Source organism: Oncorhynchus tshawytscha, unplaced genomic scaffold (genome assembly GCF_018296145.1).
Source record: "Oncorhynchus tshawytscha isolate Ot180627B unplaced genomic scaffold, Otsh_v2.0 Un_contig_13554_pilon_pilon, whole genome shotgun sequence".
In the NCBI taxonomy this organism is placed as follows: Eukaryota; Metazoa; Chordata; class Actinopteri; order Salmoniformes; family Salmonidae; genus Oncorhynchus; species Oncorhynchus tshawytscha.
Genome location: NW_024609118.1, coordinates 15856 through 37500, shown reverse-complemented (window position 1 = coordinate 37500; position 21645 = coordinate 15856). Strand labels below are relative to the sequence as shown.

Genomic DNA, 21645 nt, shown 5'->3' with positions numbered 1-21645 from the left:
TTTAAAGATAGTGCTCTGTTAGTGATGTGTTGGTCCAACCTCGTGTCAGACAGCTGGGCCCTCAGATAACCCCAGAACACAACTCCCAGTGAGAGAAATCTTTAACCTGGATAGGAGGGTTCTGTCTGTCTGTCCTGTCTGTCCTGTCTGTCTGTCTGTCCTGTCTGTCTGTTTGTCCTGTCTGTCTGTCTGTCTGTCTGTCTGGTCTGGTCTGGTCTGGTCTGGTCCGGTCCGGTCCGGTCCGGTCCGGACCTGCAGCTTCATTACATTCCCCATCTAAGAGCTCATCCCTCTGGGAATTGTGTATTATGATTTCAATTAGTTCATTCCAGCACTGGACAGACAGACAGACAGACAGACAGGCACACAGACAGTCAGGCAGACAGTCTAAGTGAGGGATGTTTATGCTACTGACTCACTGACCTGTTTTTCACCTGAAACAGCAACATAATTAACCATTGAATCGACCTGCAGATGGACCATAACACTTTTAATTTAATTCTCTACTTGTTTCTCTCTCTCTCTCTCTCTCTCTCTCTCTCTCTCTCTCTCTCTCTATCTTACTCTCTCTCTCTGTCTCTCTCTGTCTCTCTGTCCTCTCTCTATCTTACTCTATCTGTCTCTCTCTCTATCTTACTCTATCTGTCTCTCTCTCTCTCTCTATCTTACTCTGTCTCTCTGTCTCTCTCTCTATCTTACTCTGTCTCTCTGTCTCTCTCTATCTTACTCTGTCTCTCTGTCTCTCTCTGTCCTCTCTCTCTATCTTACTCTGTCTCTCTGTCTCTCTTACTCTGTCTCTCTGTCTCTCTCTGTCCTCTCTCTATCTTACTCTGTCTCTCTGTCCTCTCTCTCTATCTTACTCTGTCTCTCTGTCCTCTCTCTCTGTCTCTCTCTGTCCTCTCTCTCTCTATCTCTCTGTCTCTCTCTGTCCTCTCTCCCACTCTCTCTCTCTCTGTCTCTCTGTCCTCTCTCTCTCTATCTCTCTGTCTCTCTCTGTCCTCTCTCCCTCTCTCTCTGTCCTCTCTCCCTCTCTCTATCTCTCTCTGTCCTCTCTCCCACTCTCTCCCTCTCTCTGTCCTCTCTCCCACTCTCTCACTCTCTCTGTCCTCTCTCCCTCTCTCTCACCCTCTCTTTCTCCCTCTCCCTCTCTCTTTCTCTTACTCTCTTTCTCTGTCCTCTCTCTACGCTCCTTTTTCTCTCTCCTTTCTCTCTCTCCATCTCTCGCTCTCTCCCCATCTCTCTCTCTCTTCATCTCTCTCTCTCCCTCTCTCTCTCCCTCCATCTCTCTCTCGCTCTCCATCTCCATCTCTCTCTCCATCTCCCCTCCCTCTCTCTCTCTCCCTCTCTCTCTCCCTCTCTCTCTCCCTCTCTCTCTCTCTCTCTCTCTCTCTCTCTCCCTCTCCCTCTCTCTCTCTCCCTCTCTCTCTCTTTCTCTGTCTCTCCATCTCCATCTCTCTCTCCCTCTCTCTCCCCTCCCTCTCTCTCTCTCTCTCTCTCTCTCTCTCTCTCTCTCCATCTCTCTCTCCATCTCCCTCTCTCTCTCCCTCCCTCTCTCTCTCTCCCTCTCTCTCTCTCTCTCTCCCTCTCTCTCTCTCTCTCTCTCTCTCTCCATCTCTCTCTCCATCTCTCTCTCCCTCTCTCTCTCCCCTCCCCTCTCTCTCTCTCTCTCTATCTCTCTCCTCCCTCCAGCTTTTACATGATAAATGAAGTGTATCAGTTTCAGTACTCCAGACCGGTGAGGAAGGGAGAGAAGGACCCAGACAACGAGTTCTCGGTAAATATCATATTCATATTTATTCTCTAATCTTTCTTTTCTTCATTTCCTTTAATGACTAATGACAGTACTGTAATTGTTGTGACTAATGACAGTACTGTAATTGCTGTGACTAATGACAGTACTGTAATTGCTGTGACTAATGACAGTACTGTAATTGTTGTGACTAATGACAGTACTGTAATTGTTGTGACTAATGACAGTACTGTAATTGTTGTGACTATTGACAGTACTGTAATTGTTGTGACTAATGACAGTACTGTAATTGTTGTGACTAATGACAGTACTGTAATTGTTGTGACTAATGACAGTACTGTAATTGTTGTGACTAATGACAGTACTGTAATTGTTGTGACTAATGACACTACTGTAATTGTTGTGACTAGTGACAGTACTGTAATTGTTGTGACTAATGTCAGTACTGTAATTGTTGTGACTAATGACAGATGTCAGTACTGTAATTGTTGTGACTAATGACAGATGTCAGTACTGTAATTGTTGTGACTAATGACAGATGTCAGTACTGTAATTGTTGTAACTAATGACATATGTCAGTACTGTAATTGTTGTGACTAATGACAGATGTCAGTACTGTAATTGTTGTGACTAATGACAGATGTCAGTACTGTAATTGTTGTGACTAATGACAGATGTCAGTACTGTAATTGTTGTGACTAATGACAGATGTCAGTACTGTAATTGTTGTGACTAATGACAGATGTCAGTACTGTAATTGTTGTGACTAATGACAGATGTCAGTACTGTCATTGTTGTGACTAATGACAGATGTCAGTACTGTCATTGTTGTGACTAATGACAGATGTCAGTACTGTAATTGTTGTGACTAATGACAGTACTGTAATTGTTGTGACTAATGACAGATGTCAGTACTGTCATTGTTGTGACTAATGACAGATGTCAGTACTGTCATTGTTGTGACTAATGACAGATGTCAGTACTGTAATTGTTGTGACTAATGGCAGATGTCAGTACTGTGACTAATGACAGACAGTACACACAATGACACACAGTACTGTAACACACACACACACACACAATTGTTGTGAGACAGACACACACACACAGACACACACACACACACACACACACACAGACACACACAGACACATACACACACAGACACACACACACAGACACACAGACACATACACACACAGACACACACACACAGACACACAGACACCCACACACACACAGAGACACACACACACACACCTACTATTGTGTTTCCAGCCCCAGCAGTTGGACTTTAACTCAACAGCCATTCTCTCTCTGGTACATTTAACGTCAACAGGAAATGTTGGATCTGTAAAACCAGGAAAGAACAACCGTTATCTGTCTCTATTCTAAGTGCTCCTGTCTGTCATACTGAAACCGGTCGTTTGTTCATCTCCATGGAGACAGAAAGACTCTTTACAGCCTCTTCTGTTGTATTGTGTTTTATTGTCTTTTTCCAGAACATGTGGATCGAGCGAACCACTTACACCACGGCCTACAAACTGCCTGGGATCCTGAGATGGTTCCACGTCAGGTCTGTCTCCACGGTGAGTGTGTGTCCGCGTCAGGTCTGTCTCCACGGTGAGTCTGTGTCTGTGTCTACGTCAGGTCTGTCTCCACGGTGAGTGTGTGTCCACGTCAGGTCTGTCTCCACGGTGAGTGTGTGTCCACGTCAGGTCTGTCTCCACGGTGAGTGTGTGTCCACGTCAGGTCTGTCTCCACGGTGAGTGTATGTCCACGTCAGGTCTGTCTCCACGGTGAGTGTGTCCACGTCAGGTCTGTCTCCACGGTGAGTCTGTGTCCGCGTCAGGTCTGTCTCCACGGTGAGTGTGTGTCCACGTCAGGTCTGTCTCCACGGTGAGTGTGTGTCCGCGTCAGGTCTGTCTCCACGGTGAGTGTGTGTCCACGTCAGGTCTGTCTCCACGGTGAGTCTGTGTCTGTGTGCCACGTCAGGTCTGTCTCCACGGTGAGTGTGTGTCCACGTCAGGTCTGTCTCCACGGTGAGTGTGTGTCCACGTCAGGTCTGTCTCCACGGTGAGTGTATGTCCACGTCAGGTCTGTCTCCACGGTGAGTGTGTCTACATCAGGTCTGTCTCCACGGTGAGTGTGTGTCCACGTCAGGTCTGTCTCCACGGTGAGTGTGTGTCCACGTCAGGTCTGTCTCCACGGTGAGTGTGTGTCCGCGTCAGGTCTGTCTCCACGGTGAGTGTGTGTCCACGTCAGGTCTGTCTCCACGGTGAGTGTGTGTCCACGTCAGGTCTGTCTCCACGGTGAGTGTGTGTCCGCGTCAGGTCTGTCTCCACGGTGAGTGTGTGTCCGCGTCAGGTCTGTCTCCACGGTGAGTGTGTGTCCACGTCAGGTCTGTCTCCACGGTGAGTCTGTGTCTGTGTCCACGTCAGGTCTGTCTCCACGGTGAGTGTGTGTCCACGTCAGGTCTGTCTCCACGGTGAGTGTGTGTCCACGTCAGGTCTGTCTCCACGGTGAGTCTGTGTCTGTGTCCACGTCAGGTCTGTCTCCACGGTGAGTGTGTGTCCACGTCAGGTCTGTCTCCACGGTGAGTGTGTGTCCACGTCAGGTCTGTCTCCACGGTGAGTGTGTGTCCACGTCAGGTCTGTCTCCACGGTGAGTGTGTGTCCGCGTCAGGTCTGTCTCCACGGTGAGTCTGTGTCTGTGTCTACATCAGGTCTGTCTCCACGGTGAGTGTGTGTCTGTGTCTACATCAGGTCTGTCTCCACGGTGAGTGTGTGTCCACGTCAGGTCTGTCTCCACGGTGAGTCTGTGTCTGTGTCTACATCAGGTCTGTCTCCACGGTGAGTGTGTGTCTGTGTCAGGTCTGTCTCCAAGGTGAGTGTGTGTCTGTGTCAGGTCTGTCTCCACGGTGAGTGTGTGTCTGTGTCTACATCAGGTCTGTCTCCACGGTGAGTCTGTGTCTGTGTCTACATCAGGTCTGTCTCCACGGTGAGTGTGTGTCTGTGTCAGATCTGTCTCCACGGTGAGTGTGTGTCTGTGTCAGGTCTGTCTCCACGGTGAGTGTGTGTCTGTGTCAGGTCTGTCTCCACGGTGAGTGTGTGTCTGTGTCGACATCAGGTCTGTCTCCAAGGTGAGTGTGTGTCTGTGTCGACGTCAGGTCTGTCTCCAAGGTGAGTGTGTGTCTGTTACGACGTCAGGTCTGTCTCCAAGGTGAGTGTGTGTCTGTGTCGACATCAGGTCTGTCTCCAAGGTGAGTGTGTGTCTGTGTCGACATCAGGTCTGTCTCCAAGGTGAGTGTGTGTCTGTGTCGACATCAGGTCTGTCTCCAAGGTGAGTGTGTGTCTGTGTCCATGTCAGGTCTGTCTCCAAGGTGAGTGTGTGTCTGTGTCGACGTCAGGTCTGTCTCCAAGGTGAGTGTGTGTCTGTGTCGACGTCAGGTCTGTCTCCACGGTGAGTGTGTGTCTGTGTCGACGTCAGGTCTGTCTCCAAGGTGAGTGTGTGTCTGTGTCGATGTCAGGTCTGTCTCCAAGGTTAGTGTGTGTCGACGTCAGGTCTGTCTCCAAGGTGAGTGTGTGTCTGTGTCCACGTCAGGTCTGTCTCCAAGGTGAGTGTGTGTCTGTGTCCACGTCAGGTCTGTCTCCAAGGTGAGTGTGTGTCTGTGTCCACGTCAGGTCTGTCTCCAAGGTGAGTGTGTGTCTGTGTCCACGTCAGGTCTGTCTCCAAGGTGAGTGTGTGTCTGTGTCGACGTCAGGTCTGTCTCCAAGGTGAGTGTGTGTCTGTGTCCCACCAGATGAGGTGGGAACAGGGCAGGTCCTGAACCCACGGTATATAGTCACCCAGATGAGGGGGGAACAGGGCAGGTCCTGAACCCACGGTATATAGTCACCCAGATGAGGCGGGAACAGGGCAGGTCCTGAACCCAAGGTATATAGTCACCCAGATGAGGCATGAACAGGGCAGGTCCTGAACCCACGGTATATAGTCACCCAGATGAGGTGGGAACAGGGCAGGTCCTGAACCCACGGTATGTAGTCACCCAGATGAGGTGGGAACAGGGCAGGTCCTGAACCCACGGTATATAGTCACCCAGATGAGGGGGAACAGGGCAGGTCCTGAACCCACGGTATATAGTCACCCAGATGAGGGGGAACAGGGCAGGTCCTGAACCCACGGTATATAGTCACCCAGATGAGGTGGGAACAGGGCAGGTCCTGATCCCACGGTATGTAGTCACCCAGATGAGGGGGAACAGGGCAGGTCCTGAACCCACGGTATGTAGTCACCCAGATGAGGGGGAACAGGGCAGGTCCTGAACCCACGGTATGTAGTCACCCAGATGAGGGGGAACAGGGCAGGTCCTGAACCCACGGTATATAGTCACCCAGATGAGGTGGGAACAGGGCAGGTCCTGAACCCACGGTATATAGTCACCCAGATGAGGTGGGAACAGGGCAGGTCCTGAACCCACGGTATATAGTCACCCAGATGAGGTGGGAACAGGGCAGGTCCTGAACCCACGGTATATAGTCACCAGATGAGGTGGGAACAGGGCAGGTCCTGAACCCACGGTATATAGTCACCCAGATGAGGCGGGAACAGGGCAGGTCCTGAACCCACGGTATATAGTCACCAGATGAGGCGGGAACAGGGCAGGTCCTGAACCCACGGTATATAGTCACCAGATGAGGTGGGAACAGGGCAGGTCCTGAACCCACGGTATATAGTCACCCAGATGAGGTGGGAACAGGGCAGGTCCTGAACCCACGGTATATAGTCACCCAGATGAGGTGGGAACAGGGCAGGTCCTGAACCCACGGTATATAGCCACCCAGATGAGGGGGAACAGGGCAGGTCCTGAACCCACGGTATATAGTCACCCAGATGAGGTGGGAACAGGGCAGGTCCTGAACCCACGGTATGTAGTCACCCAGATGAGGGGGAACAGGGCAGGTCCTGAACCCACGGTATATAGTCACCCAGATGAGGGGGAACAGGGCAGGTCCTGAACCCACGGTATATAGTCACCCAGATGAGGGGGAACAGGGCAGGTCCTGAACCCACGGTATATAGTCACCCAGATGAGGTGGGAACAGGGCAGGTCCTGAACCCACGGTATATAGTCACCCAGATGAGGGGGAACAGGGCAGGTCCTGAACCCACGGTATATAGTCACCCAGATGAGGGGGAACAGGGCAGGTCCTGAACCCACGGTATATAGTCACCCAGATGAGGGGGAACAGGGCAGGTCCTGAACCCACGGTATATAGTCACCCAGATGAGGGGGAACAGGGCAGGTCCTGAACCCACGGTATATAGTCACCCAGATGAGGGGGAACAGGGCAGGTCCTGAACCCACGGTATATAGTCACCCAGATGAGGGGGAACAGGGCAGGTCCTGAACCCACGGTATATAGTCACCCAGATGAGGGGGAACAGGGCAGGTCCTGAACCCACGGTATATAGTCACCCAGATGAGGGGGAACAGGGCAGGTCCTGAACCCACGGTATATAGTCACCCAGATGAGGGGGAACAGGGCAGGTCCTGAACCCACGGTATATAGTCACCCAGATGAGGGGGAACAGGGCAGGTCCTGAACCCACGGTATATAGTCACCCAGATGAGGGGGAACAGGGCAGGTCCTGAACCCACGGTATATAGTCACCCAGATGAGGGGGAACAGGGCAGGTCCTGAACCCACGGTATATAGTCACCCAGATGAGGGGGAACAGGGCAGGTCCTGAACCCACGGTATATAGTCACCCAGATGAGGGGGGCAGGTCCTGACAGGGCAGGTCCTGAACCCACGGTATATAGTCACCCAGATGAGGGGGAACAGGGCAGGTCCTGAACCCACGGTATATAGTCACCCAGATGAGGGGGAACAGGGCAGGTCCTGAACCCACGGTATATAGTCACCCAGATGAGGGGGAACAGGGCAGGTCCTGAACCCACGGTATATAGTCACCCAGATGAGGGGGAACAGGGCAGGTCCTGAACCCACGGTATATAGTCACCCAGATGAGGGGGAACAGGGCAGGTCCTGAACCCACGGTATATAGTCACCCAGATGAGGGGGAACAGGGCAGGTCCTGAACCCACGGTATATAGTCACCCAGATGAGGGGGAACAGGGCAGGTCCTGAACCCACGGTATATAGTCACCCAGATGAGGGGGAACAGGGCAGGTCCTGAACCCACGGTATATAGTCACCCAGATGAGGGGGAACAGGGCAGGTCCTGAACCCACGGTATATAGTCACCCAGATGAGGGGGAACAGGGCAGGTCCTGAACCCACGGTATATAGTCACCCAGATGAGGGGGAACAGGGCAGGTCCTGAACCCACGGTATATAGTCACCCAGATGAGGGGGAACAGGGCAGGTCCTGAACCCACGGTATATCACCCAGATGACCCAGATGAGGGGGAACAGGGCAGGTCCTGAACCCACGGTATATAGTCACCCAGATGAGGGGGAACAGGGCAGGTCCTGAACCCACGGTATATAGTCACCCAGATGAGGGGGAACAGGGCAGGTCCTGAACCCACGGTATATAGTCACCCAGATGAGGGGGAACAGGGCAGGTCCTGAACCCACGGTATATAGTCACCCAGATGAGGGGGAACAGGGCAGGTCCTGAACCCACGGTATATAGTCACCCAGATGAGGGGGAACAGGGCAGGTCCTGAACCCACGGTATATAGTCACCCAGATGAGGGGGAACAGGGCAGGTCCTGAACCCACGGTATATAGTCACCCAGATGAGGGGGAACAGGGCAGGTCCTGAACCCACGGTATATAGTCACCCAGATGAGGGGGAACAGGGCAGGTCCTGAACCCACGGTATATAGTCACCCAGATGAGGGGGAACAGGGCAGGTCCTGAACCCACGGTATATAGTCACCCAGATGAGGGGGAACAGGGCAGGTCCTGAACCCACGGTATATAGTCACCCAGATGAGGGGGAACAGGGCAGGTCCTGAACCCACGGTATATAGTCACCCAGATGAGGGGGAACAGGGCAGGTCCTGAACCCACGGTATATAGTCACCCAGATGAGGGGGAACAGGGCAGGTCCTGAACCCACGGTATATAGTCACCCAGATGAGGGGGAACAGGGCAGGTCCTGAACCCACGGTATATAGTCACCCAGATGAGGGGGAACAGGGCAGGTCCTGAACCCACGGTATATAGTCACCCAGATGAGGTGGGAACAGGGCAGGTCCTGAACCCACGGTATATAGTCACCCAGATGAGGGGGAACAGGGCAGGTCCTGAACCCACGGTATATAGTCACCCAGATGAGGGGGAACAGGGCAGGTCCTGAACCCACGGTATATAGTCACCCAGATGAGGGGGGAACAGGGCAGGTCCTGAACCCACGGTATATAGTCACCCAGATGAGGGGGGAACAGGGCAGGTCCTGAACGATTCGGTGTTACATCGTGACTAACATGTAAGGTAGATTCCATAGTCTCTGTAAATCTGATGCCGGTCTTAAAGAGGCTAGCCAGTCGTCTGTCCCAGAGATTCAGACATCAGAACCCCTCAGGTTCCCTATAATGTCCCTGTTGTTAGACTGTAAAATGTCTCTCACTCACAGATGGACCTCAACCCGAAATTAATCAGAACTTATAATCTTCTTTTACTTCCTGCTTCCTGTGTTCAGGAGGAGATCAGCCCATTGGAGAATGCCATGGAGACGATGCAACTGACCAATGAGAAGATCAGCAACATGGTGCAGCGTCACCTGAATGACTCCAACCTTCCCATCAACCCCCTCTCCATGCTGCTCAACGGCATTGTGGACCCCGCTGTCATGGGCGGTTTCACCAACTACGAGAAGGTACTGTGTGTGTGTGTGTGTGTGTGTGTCGTCATGGGTGGGTCTACCTTACTTAGCTCATGAATACAGCTTTAGTTATTGTGGACCAAACATAACCGTAGTTTGGTTGATCTGATCATAGTGGTTTGGAACGTCTTCCCCATGTAGGAAGATACATCCGTCATACAGAAGACAAAAGATTGTTTCTGTTAAGAGTTCTGACTTCCCCTCTCTCTCCCCTCTTTACCCTCTCTCCTCTCCTCCCCCTCTCTCTCCCCTCTCCTCTCATCCCCCTCCTCCTCTCCTCTCCTCCCCCTCTCTCCTCTCCCCCTCTCCTCCCCCCTCTCTCCTCTCCTCTCCTCCCCCTATCTCCTCCCTCTCCTCTCCTCCCCCTCTCTCCTCCCTCTCTCTCTCCTCTCCTCCCCCTCTCTCCTCCCTCTCCTCCCCCTCTCTCCTCCCTCTCCTCTCTCCTACCTCCTCTCTCCTCTCCTCTCTCCTCCCTCCTCTCTCCTCTCCTCCCTCTCTCCTCTCCTCTCTCCTCCCTCCTCTCTCCTCTCCTCCCTTTCCTCGTCTCTCCTCTCCTCCCTTTCCTCTCTCCTCCCTCTCCTCTCTCCCACTCTCCTCTCTCCCCCTCTCTCCACTTCTTTCCCCTCTCCTCTCTCTCCTCTCTTCCCTCCCCTCTCTCTCTTCCCTCCCTCTCTCCCCCTCTCTTCCCCTCTCCTCTCCCCCACCCTCTCACCTCTCCTATCCACTTTCCTCTTTCTCTTCTCTCCTCTCCCCCTCTCTCCTCTCCTCTTCTCTCCTCTCTCTCTCTCTCCGCTCCTCTCTCCCCCTCTCTCCTCTGGCTTCCGTCCTCTCTCTTCTCACTTCCCTCTCCTCTTCTCTCCTCTCCTCTCTCCCCCTCTCTCCTCTTCTCTCCTCCTCTCTCCTCTTCTCTCCCTCCTCTCTCCCCCTCTCCCCTCTCTCCTCTCCTCTCCTCCGCTCTCCTCTCCCCCCCTCTCTCTCTTCTCTTCCCTCCCCTCTCTCCTCTCCTCTTCTCTCCTCTCTCTCTCTCTCCGCTCCTCTCTCCCCCTCTCTCCTCTCACTTCCCTCCTCTCTCTTCTCACTTCCCTCCTCTCTCTTCTCACTTCCCTCCCTCTCTCTCTCTCCTCTCTCCCCCTCTCTCCTCTCCTCCGCTCTCCTCTCCTTCCCTCTCTCCTCTCCTCCCCTCTCTCCTCTCCTCCCCTCTACTCTCCTCCCCTCTCTCCTCTTCTCTCCTCCCCTCTCTCCTCTCCTTTATCCTCTCCTCCCCTCTCCCCCTCTCTCCCCTTCTCATCTTCCCTCCTCTCCTCACCGCTCTCCTCTCTCCTCTTCTCTCCTCTCTCCTTTCTCCTCTCCTCTCTTCTCTTCGCTCTTCTCTCTCCTCTCCTCTCTCCAGGCATTCTTCACAGAGAAGTACCAGGGGGATCACCCTGAGGACCAGGAGAAACTGGACAAACTGAAAGACCTCATCGCATGGCAGGTTAGACTGACACTACCGTTAAAAACTTTAGGGTCACTAGATAGATATAGAGACGTCTTTGTTTTTGAAAGAAAAGCAAAAATGTTTGTCCATTAAAATAACATCAAATTGATCTGAGGTTTGAATTAAGACGGACACTAAGCTGCATCTAGGCAACCAATCAGAATGGTACCAGTGGAGGTTGGTGTCACTTTAAATTGGAGGACAGGTTCATTGTAAAAGGCTGCGATGGAATGAATGGAAATGTATCAAACACATTACAGTGATCCCGTCCTCTGATTTCTCTCTCCACCAGCCCCCACTGATATGTATCTCTATATGGTATAAAGCCTGACTTTCCCTATTGTCTGAACAATAAACTGGGAGGATGGGGATCGCTGTGTCATGTGTCATGGCATTTTCTTCTGGCCCTGTGGTCACCACTGTAAAAACACTGCAGCAGAACCATGTCTCTGAAGAGGGTTATCTATTGTGAGAACAGGACACACAGGTTGTCGTGTGTGAAAAGCCTTATCCCGTAGCTAACAGGTAATTGCCTGAGGTTACTCGGGCAAAAAAATACAAGTTAGGCTTTGAAAAACAGATTAAAAAAACATTGTGTCACAGACTGATTCTAGCTGGGCCGTATATAAGAATATGATATGTACAGTGCCTTGCGAAAGTATTCGGCCCCCTTGAACTTTGCGACCTTTTGCCACATTTCAGGCTTCAAGCATAAAGATATAAAACTGTATTTTTTTGTGAAGAATCAACAACAAGTGGGACTCAATCATGAAGTGGAAAGACATTTATTGGATATTTCAAACTTTTTTAACAAATCAAAAACTGAAAAATTGGGCGTGCAAAATTATTCAGCCCCCTTAAGTTAATACTTTGTAGCGCCACCTTTTGCTGCGATTACAGCTGTAAGTCGCTTGGGGTATGTCTCTATCAGTTTTGCACATCGAGAGACTGACATTTTTTCCCATTCCTCCTTGCAAAACAGCTCGAGCTCAGTGAGGTTGGATGGAGAGCATTTGTGAACAGCAGTTTTCAGTTCTTTCCACAGATTCTCGATTGGATTCAGGTCTGGACTTTGACTTGGCCATTCTAACACCTGGATATGTTTATCTTTGAACCATTCCATTGTAGATTTTGCTTTATGTTTTGGATCATTGTCTTGTTGGAAGACAAATCTCCGTCCCAGTCTCAGGTCTTTTGCAGACTCCATCAGGTTTTCTTCCAGAATGGTCCTGTATTTGGCTCCATCCATCTTCCCATCAATTTTAACCATCTTCCCTGTCCCTGCTGAAGAAAAGCAGGCCCAAACCATGATGCTGCCACCACCATGTTTGACAGTGGGGATGGTGTGTTCAGGGTGATGAGCTGTGTTGCTTTTACGCCAAACATAACGTTTTGCATTGTTGCCAAAAAGTTCAATTTTGGTTTCATCTGACCAGAGCACCTTCTTCCACATGTTTGGTGTGTCTCCCAGGTGGCTTGTGGCAAACTTTAAACAACATTTTTTATGGATATCTTTAAGAAATGGCTTTCTTCTTGCCACTCTTCCATAAAGGCCAGATTTGTGCAAAAACATTTATGCAACATTGAAGGTCCCCAAGAACACAGTGGCCTCCATCATTCTTAAATGGAAGAAGTTTGGAACCACCAAGATTCTTCCAAGAGCTGGCCGCCCAGCCAAACTGAACAATCGGGGGAGAAGGGCCTTGGTCAGGGACCAAGAACCTGATGGTCACTCTGACAGAGCTCCTCTGTGGAGATGGGAGAACCTTCCAGAAGGACAACCATCTCTGCAGCCCCCAACCAATCAGGCCTTTATGGTAGAGTGGCCAGACGAAAGCCACTCCTCAGTAAAAGGCACGACAGCCTGCTTGCAATTGGCCAAAAGGCACCTAAAGGTCTCTGACCATGAGAAACAAGATTCTCTGGTCTGATGAAACCAAGATTGAACTCTTTGGCCTCAATGTCAAGCGTCACATCTGGAGGAAACCTGGCACCATCCCTACAGTGAAGCATGGTGTTGGCAGCATCATACTGTGGGGATGTTTTTCAGCAGCAGGGATTGGGAGACTAGTAAGGATCGAGGGAAAATGAACGGAGCAAAGTACAGAGAGATCCTTGATGACAACCTGCTCCAGAGCGCTCAGGACCTCAGACTGGGGCGAAGGTTCACCTTCCAACAGGACAACGACCCTAAGCACACAGCCAAGACAACGCAGGAGTGACTTCGAGAGAAGTCTCTGAATGTCCTTGAGTTGAACCCTATCGAACATCTCTGAAGAGACCTGAAAATAGTTGTGCAGCAATGCTCCACATCCAACCTGACGGAGCTTGAGAGGATCTGCAGAGAACAATGGGAGAAACTCCCCAAATACAGGTGTGCCAAGCTTGTAGCGTCATACCCAAGAAGACTCGAGGCTGTAATCACTACCAAGGGTGATACAACAAAGTCCTTAGTAAAGGGTCTGAATGATATTTCCTTTTTTATTTTTTTATCAATGAGTAAAAATGTAAATTTGTTTTGCTTTGTTTTTATGGGGTATTGTGTGTAGATTGATGAGGGAAAATAACAATTTAATCAATTTTAGAATAAGGCTGTAACGTAACAAAATGTGGAAAACAGTAAAGGGATCTGAATACATTCCGAAGGCGCTGTAACTTGTATTTTTTTAAATTTTTTATTTCGAATTTTATGTCAAATCTTATGTTGCTCTTGTCTATAACTGTTCTGTACTTTGTCATGTGTTTGTACCACAGGAAGAGTAGCTGCTGCATGTGCAGTAGGTAATGAGGACCCTCATAAACTAAATTAATCCCCTCCCAGGTGATGCTAACGGAACACAACACAGAACCTGTGTTTGTTAAAGTTCCAGGGAGAAGCATTCTACAGTTTTAAAACATTCTACAGTATTAAAACATTCTACAGTTCTAAAACATTCTACAGTTCTAAAACATTCTACAGTTTTAAAGCATTCTACAGTTTTAAAACATTCTACAGTTCTAAAACATTCTACAGTTCTAAAACATTCTACAGTTCTAAAACATTCTACAGTTTTAAAATATTCTACAGTTCTAAAACATTCTACAGTTCTAAAACATTCTACAGTTCTAAAACATTCTACAGTTCTAAAACATTCTACAGTTTTAAAATATTCTACAGTTCTAAAGCATTCTACAGTTTTACAGCATTCTACAGTATTAAAACATTCTACAGTTTTACAGCATTCTACAGTATTAAAACATTCTACAGTTCTAAAACATTCTACAGTTCTAAAACATTCTACAGTTTTAAAATATTCTACAGTTCTAAAGCATTCTACAGTTTTAAAGCATTCTACAGTTTTAAAACATTCTACAGTTCTAAAACATTCTACAGTATTAAAACATTCTACAGTTCTAAAGCATTCTACAGTTTTAAAGCATTTTTAAAACATTCTACAGTATTAAAACATTCCACAGTTCGAAAACATTCTACAGTTCTAAAATATTCTACAGTTCTAAAATATTCTACAGTTCTAAAACATTCTACAGTTCTAAAACATTCTACAGTTCTAAAGCATTTTTAAAACATTCTACAGTATTAAAACATTCCACAGTTCGAAAACATTCTACAGTTCTAAAATATTCTACAAAAACATTCTACAGTTTTAAAGCATTCTACAGTTCTAAAACATTCTACAGTATTAAAGCATTCTACAGTTTTAAAACATTCTACAGTTCTAAAACATTCTACAGTTCTAAAATATTCTACAGTATTAAAACATTCTACAGTTCTAAAACATTCTACAGTTCTAAAACATTCTACAGTTCTAAAACATTCTACAGTTCTAAAATATTCTACAGTTCTAAAACATTCTACAGTATTAAAGCATTCTACAGTTTTAAAACATTCTACAGTTTTAAAGCATTCTACAGTTCTAAAGCATTCTACAGTTTTAAAGCATTTTTAAAACATTCTACAGTATTAAAACATTCCACAGTTCGAAAACATTATACAGTTCTAAAATATTCTACAGTTCTAAAACATTCTACAGTTTTAAAGCATTCTACAGTTCTAAAACATTCTACAGTTCTAAAACATTCTACAGTATTAAAACATTCTAAAAAATATTCTACAGTTCTAAAACCCTCTACAGTTTTAAAGCATTCTACAGTTCTAAAACACTCTACAGTTTTAAAGCATTCTACAGTTCTAAAACACTCTACAGTTTTAAAGCATTCTACAGTTTTAAAAAGAATTCTACAGTTTTAAAGCATTCTACAGTTTTAAAGCATTCTACAGTTTTAAAGCATTCTACAGTTCTAAAACATTACAGTTCTTTTAAAGCATTCTACAGTTTTAAAGCATTTTTTTAAAACATTCTACAGTATTAAAACATTCCACAGTTTAAAACATTCCACAGTTCGAAAACATTCTACAGTTCTAAAATATTCAACAGTTCTAAAATATTCTACAGTTCTAAAACATTCTACAGTTCTAAAACATTCTACAGTTCTAAAATATTCTACAGTTCTAAAACATTCTACAGTTCTAAAGCATTCTACAGTTTTAAAGCATTTTTAAAACATTCTACAGTATTAAAACATTCCACAGTTCGAAAACATTCTACAGTTCTAAAATATTCTACAGTTCTAAAACATTCTACAGTTCTAAAACATTCTACAGTTTTAAAGCATTCTAAGTTTTAAAGCATTCTACAGTTCTAAAACATTCTACAGTTCTAAAACATTCTACAGTTCTAAAACATTCTACAGTTCTAAAACATTCTACAGTTTTAAAATATTCTACAGTTCTAAAACATTCTACAGTTCTAAAACATTCTACAGTTCTAAAACATTCTAAAAAATTTCTACAGTTCTAAAGCATTCTACAGTTTTACAGCATTCTACAGTTTAAAACATTCTACAGTTTTAAAACATTCTACAGTATTAAAACATTCTACAGTTCTAAAACATTCTACAGTTCTAAAACATTCTACAGTTTTAAAATATTCTACAGTTCTAAAGCATTCTACAGTTTTAAAGCATTCTACAGTTTTAAAACATTCTACAGTTCTAAAACATTCTACAGTTTAAAACATTCTAAAAAGCATTCTACAGTTTAAAACATTCTACAGTTTAAAACATTCTAAAAAACATTCTACAGTTCTAAAATATTCTAAAAAACATTCTACAGTTTTAAAGCATTTTTAAAACATTCTACAGTTTAAAACATTCCACAGTTCGAAAACATTCTACAGTTCTAAAATATTCTACAGTTCTAAAACATTCTACAGTTTTAAAGCATTCTACAGTTCTAAAACATTCTACAGTTCTAAAGCATTCTACAGTTCTAAAACATTCTACAGTTCTAAAACATTCTACAGTTCTAAAACATTCTACAGTTTTAAAGCATTCTACAGTTCTAAAACATTCTACAGTTCTAAAACATTCTACAGTTCTAAAACATTCTACAGTTTTAAAGCATTCTACAGTTCTAAAACATTCTACAGTTCTAAAACATTCTACAGTTCTAAAATATTCTACAGTTCTAAAACATTCTACAGTTCTAAAGCATTCTACAGTTTTAAAGCATTTTTAAAACATTCTACAGTATTAAAACATTCCACAGTTCGAAAACATTATACAGTTCGAAAATATTCTACAGTTCTAAAACATTCTACAGTTTTAAAGCATTCTACAGTTCTAAAACATTCTACAGTTCTAAAACATTCTACAGTATTAAAACATTCTACAGTTCTAAAATATTCTACAGTTCTAAAACCCTCTACAGTTTTAAAGCATTCTACAGTTCTAAAACACTCTACAGTTTTAAAGCATTCTACAGTTCTAAAACATTCTACAGTTTTAAAGCATTCTACAGTTTTAAAGCATTCTACAGTTTTAAAGCATTCTACAGCATTCTAAGTTTTAAAGCATTCTACAGTTCTAAAACACTCTACAGTTCTAAAGCATTCTACAGTTTTAAAGCATTTTTAAAACATTCTACAGTATTAAAACATTCCACAGTTCGAAAACATTCTACAGTTCTAAAATATTCTACAGTTCTAAAATATTCTACAGTTCTAAAACATTCTACAGTTCTAAAACATTCTACAGTTCTAAAATATTCTACAGTTCTAAAACATTCTACAGTTCTAAAGCATTCTACAGTTTTAAAGCATTTTTAAAACATTCTACAGTATTAAAACATTCCACAGTTCGAAAACATTCTACAGTTCTAAAATATTCTACAGTTCTAAAACATTCTACAGTTTTAAAGCATTCTACAGTTCTAAAACATTCTACAGTTCTAAAACATTCTACAGTTCTAAAACATTCTACAGTTTTAAAACATTCTACAGTTCTAAAACATTCTACAGTTTTAAAGCATTCTACAGTTCTAAAACATTCTACAGTTCTAAAACATTCTACAGTTCTAAAGCATTCTAAGTTTTAAAGCATTCTACAGTTCTAAAACATTCTACAGTTCTAAAACATTCTACAGTTCTAAAATATTCTACAGTTCTAAAACATTCTACAGTTCTAAAGCATTCTACAGTTTTAAAGCATTTTTAAAACATTCTACAGTTTAAAACATTCTACAGTTCTTAAAACATTCTACAGTTCTAAAATATTCTACAGTTCTAAAACATTCTACAGTTTTAAAGCATTCTACAGTTCTAAAACATTCTACAGTTCTAAAACATTCTACAGTTTAAAACATTCTACAGTTCTAAAACATTCTACAGTTCTAAAACCCTAAAAGCATTCTACAGTTCTAAAACACTCTACAGTTTTAAAGCATTCTACAGTTCTAAAACATTACAGTTTTAAAGCATTCTACAGTTTTAAAACATTCCACAGTTCGAAAACATTCTACAGTTCTAAAATATTCTACAGTTCTAAAACATTCTACAGTTTTAAAGCATTCTACAGTTCTAAAACATTCTACAGTTCTAAAACATTCTACAGTTCTAAAACATTCTACAGTTCTAAAACATTCTAAAGTTCAAAACATTCTACAGTTTTAAAGCATTCTACAGTTCTAAAACATTCTACAGTTCTAAAACATTCTACAGTTCTAAAACATTCTACAGTTTTAAAACATTCTACAGTTTTAAAGCATTCTACAGTTTAAAACATTCTACAGTTCTAAAACATTCTACAGTTCTAAAATTTCTACAGTTCTAAAACATTCTACAGTTCTAAAGCATTCTACAGTTTTAAAGCATTTTTTTTAAACATTCTACAGTATTAAAACATTCCACAGTTCGAAAACATTCAGTTCTAAAATATTCTACAGTTCTAAAACATTCTACAGTTTTAAAGCATTCTACAGTTCTAAAACATTCTACAGTTTAAAACATTCTACAGTTTAAAACATTCTACAGTTCTAAAATATTCTACAGTTCTAAAACCCTCTACAGTTTTAAAGCATTCTACAGTTCTAAAACACTCTACTACAGTTTTAAAGCATTCTACAGTTTTAAAACATTCTACAGTTTTAAAGCATTCTACAGTTTTAAAGCATTCTACAGTTTTAAAGCATTCTACAGTTTTAAAGCATTCTACAGTTTTAAAGCATTCTACAGTTCTAAAACATTCTACAGTTCTAAAGCATTCTACAGTTTTAAAGTTTTTAAAACATTCTACAGTTTAAAACATTCCACAGTTCAAAAACATTCTACAGTTCTAAAATATTCTACAGTTCTAAAACTACAGTTCTACAGTTCTAAAACATTCTACAGTTCTAAAATATTCTACAGTTCTAAAACATTCTACAGTTCTAAAAGCATTCTACAGTTTTAAAGCATTTTTAAAACATTCTACAGTATTAAAACATTCCACAGTTCTAAACATTCTACAGTTCTAAAATATTCTACAGTTCTAAAACATTCTACAGTTTTAAAGCATTCTACAGTTCTAAAACATTCTACAGTTCTAAAACATTCTACAGTTCTAAAACATTCTACAGTTCTAAAACATTAAAACATTCTACAGTTTTAAAACATTCTACAGTTCTAAAACATTCTACAGTTCTAAAACATTCTAAGTTCTAAAACATTCTACAGTTTTAAAGCATTCTACAGTTCTAAAACATTCTACAGTTCTAAAACATTCTACAGTTCTAAAATTCTACAGTTCTAAAACATTCTACAGTTCTAAAACATTCTACAGTTTTAAAGCATTTTTAAAACATTCTACAGTTCTTAAAACATTCCACAGTTCGAAAACATTATACAGTTCTAAAATATTCTACAGTTCTAAAACATTCTACAGTTTTAAAGCATTCTAAGTTTAAAACATTCTACAGTTCTAAAACATTCTACAGTTCTAAAACATTCTACAGTTTTAAAATATTCTACAGTTCTAAAACCTCTACAGTTTTAAAGCATTCTACAGTTTTAAAACACTCTACAGTTTTAAAGCATTCTACAGTTCTAAAACACTCTACAGTTTTAAAGCATTCTACAGTTTTAAAGCATTCTACAGTTTTAAAGTTCTACAGTTTTAAAGCATTCTACAGTTTTAAAGCATTCTACAGTTCTAAAACATTCTACAGTTCTAAAGCATTCTACAGTTTTAAAGCATTTTTAAAACATTCTACAGTATTAAAACATTCCACAAAAACATTCTACAGTTCTAAAATATTCAACAGTTCTAAAATTTCTACAGTTCTAAAACATTCTATTCTAAAACATTCTACAGTTCTAAAACATTCTACAGTTCTAAAACATTCTACAGTTCTAAAACATTCTACAGTTTTAAAGCATTTTTAAAACATTCTACAGTTTAAAACATTCCACAGTTCTAAAACATTCTACAGTTCTAAAACATTCTACAGTTCTAAAACATTCTACAGTTTTAAAGCATTCTACAGTTCTAAAACATTCTACAGTTCTAAAATATTCTACAGTTCTAAAACATTCTACAGTTCTAAAGTTTTATTCTACAGTTTTAAAGCATTTTTTAAAACATTCTACAGTTTAAAACATTCCACAGTTCGAAAACATTCTACAGTTCTAAAATATTCTACAGTTCTAAAACATTCTACAGTTTTAAAGCATTCTACAGTTCTAAAACATTCTACAGTTCTAAAACATTCTACAGTTTAAAACATTCTACAGTTCTAAAATATTCTACAGTTCTAAAACCCTAAAAAGCATTCTACAGTTCTAAAACATTCTACAGTTTTAAAGCATTCTACAGTTCTAAAACATTCTACAGTTTTAAAGCATTCTACAGTTTTAAAGCATTCTACAGTTTTAAAGTTCTAAAGTTTTTTAAAGCATTCTACATTCTACAGTTCTAAAACATTCTACAGTTTAAAGCATTCTACAGTTTTAAAGCATTTTTTTAAAACATTCTACAGTATTAAAACATCCACAGTTCTACAGAAAAAACATTCTACAGTTCTAAAATATTCTACAGTTCTAAAATATTCTACAGTTCTAAAAACATTCTACAAAAACATTCTATTCTCTAAAACATTCTACAGTTCTAAAGCATTCTACAGTTTTAAAACATTCTACAGTATTAAAACATTCCACAGTTCAAAACATTCTACAGTTCTAAAATAAAGTTCATTCTACAGTTTTAAAGCAAACATTCTACAGTTCTAAAACATTCTACAGTTCTAAAACATTCTACAGTTCTAAAACATTCTACAGTTCTAAAACATTCTACAGTTTTAAAACATTCTACAGTTCTAAAACATTCTAAAACAGTTTTAAAACATTCTACAGTTTTAAAACATTCTACAGTTCTAAAACATTCTACAGTTCTAAAACATTCTAAAACATTCTAGTTCTAAAATATTCTACAGTTCTAAAACATTCTACAGTTCTAAAGCATTCTACAGTTTTAAAGCATTTTTAAAACATTCTACAGTATTAAAACATTCCACAGTTCGAAAACATTCTACAGTTCTAAAATATTCTATTCTAAAACATTCTACAGTTTTAAAGCATTCTACAGTTCTAAAACATTCTACAGTTCTAAAACATTCTACAGTTTAAAACATTCTACAGTTCTAAAATATTCTACAGTTCTAAAACCCTCTACAGTTTTAAAGCATTCTACAGTTCTAAAACATTCTACAGTTTTAAAGCATTCTACAGTTCTAAAACACTCTACAGTTTTAAAGCATTCTACAGTTTTAAAGCATTCTACAGTTTTAAAGCATTCTACAGTTTTAAAGCATTCTACAGTTTTAAAGCATTCTACAGTTCTAAAACACTCTACAGTTCTAAAGCATTCTACAGTTTTAAAGCATTTTTAAAACATTCTACAGTTTTAAAACATTCTACAGTTCGAAAACATTCTACAGTTCTAAAATATTCTACAGTTCTAAAATATTCTACAGTTCTAAAACATTCTACAGTTCTAAAACATTCTACAGTTCTAAAATATTCTACAGTTCTAAAACATTCTACAGTTCTAAAACATTCTACAGTTTTAAAGCATTTTTAAAACATTCTACAGTATTAAAACATTCCACAGTTCGAAAACATTCTACAGTTCTAAAATATTCTACAGTTCTAAAACAAAGTTTTAAAGCATTCTACAGTTCTAA

General features: G+C 42.2%; 1 protein-coding gene across 1 annotated transcript in view; it reads left to right on the top strand.

Annotated features, from left to right (window-relative positions):
• Positions 1-11403, top strand: part of LOC121844298 (dedicator of cytokinesis protein 1-like) — an 84016-nt gene extending 72613 nt beyond the window's left edge. Inside the window, exons 11-14 of the mRNA XM_042314231.1 lie at positions 1690-1774; positions 3253-3339; positions 9431-9607; positions 11004-11403. Of these exons, the coding sequence (XP_042170165.1) occupies positions 1690-1774; positions 3253-3339; positions 9431-9607; positions 11004-11183 (529 nt within the window). The 3' untranslated portion in view covers positions 11184-11403. The remainder of the gene's footprint in view (positions 1-1689; positions 1775-3252; positions 3340-9430; positions 9608-11003) is intronic.
• The last annotated feature ends 10242 nt before the right edge of the window (positions 11404-21645 follow it).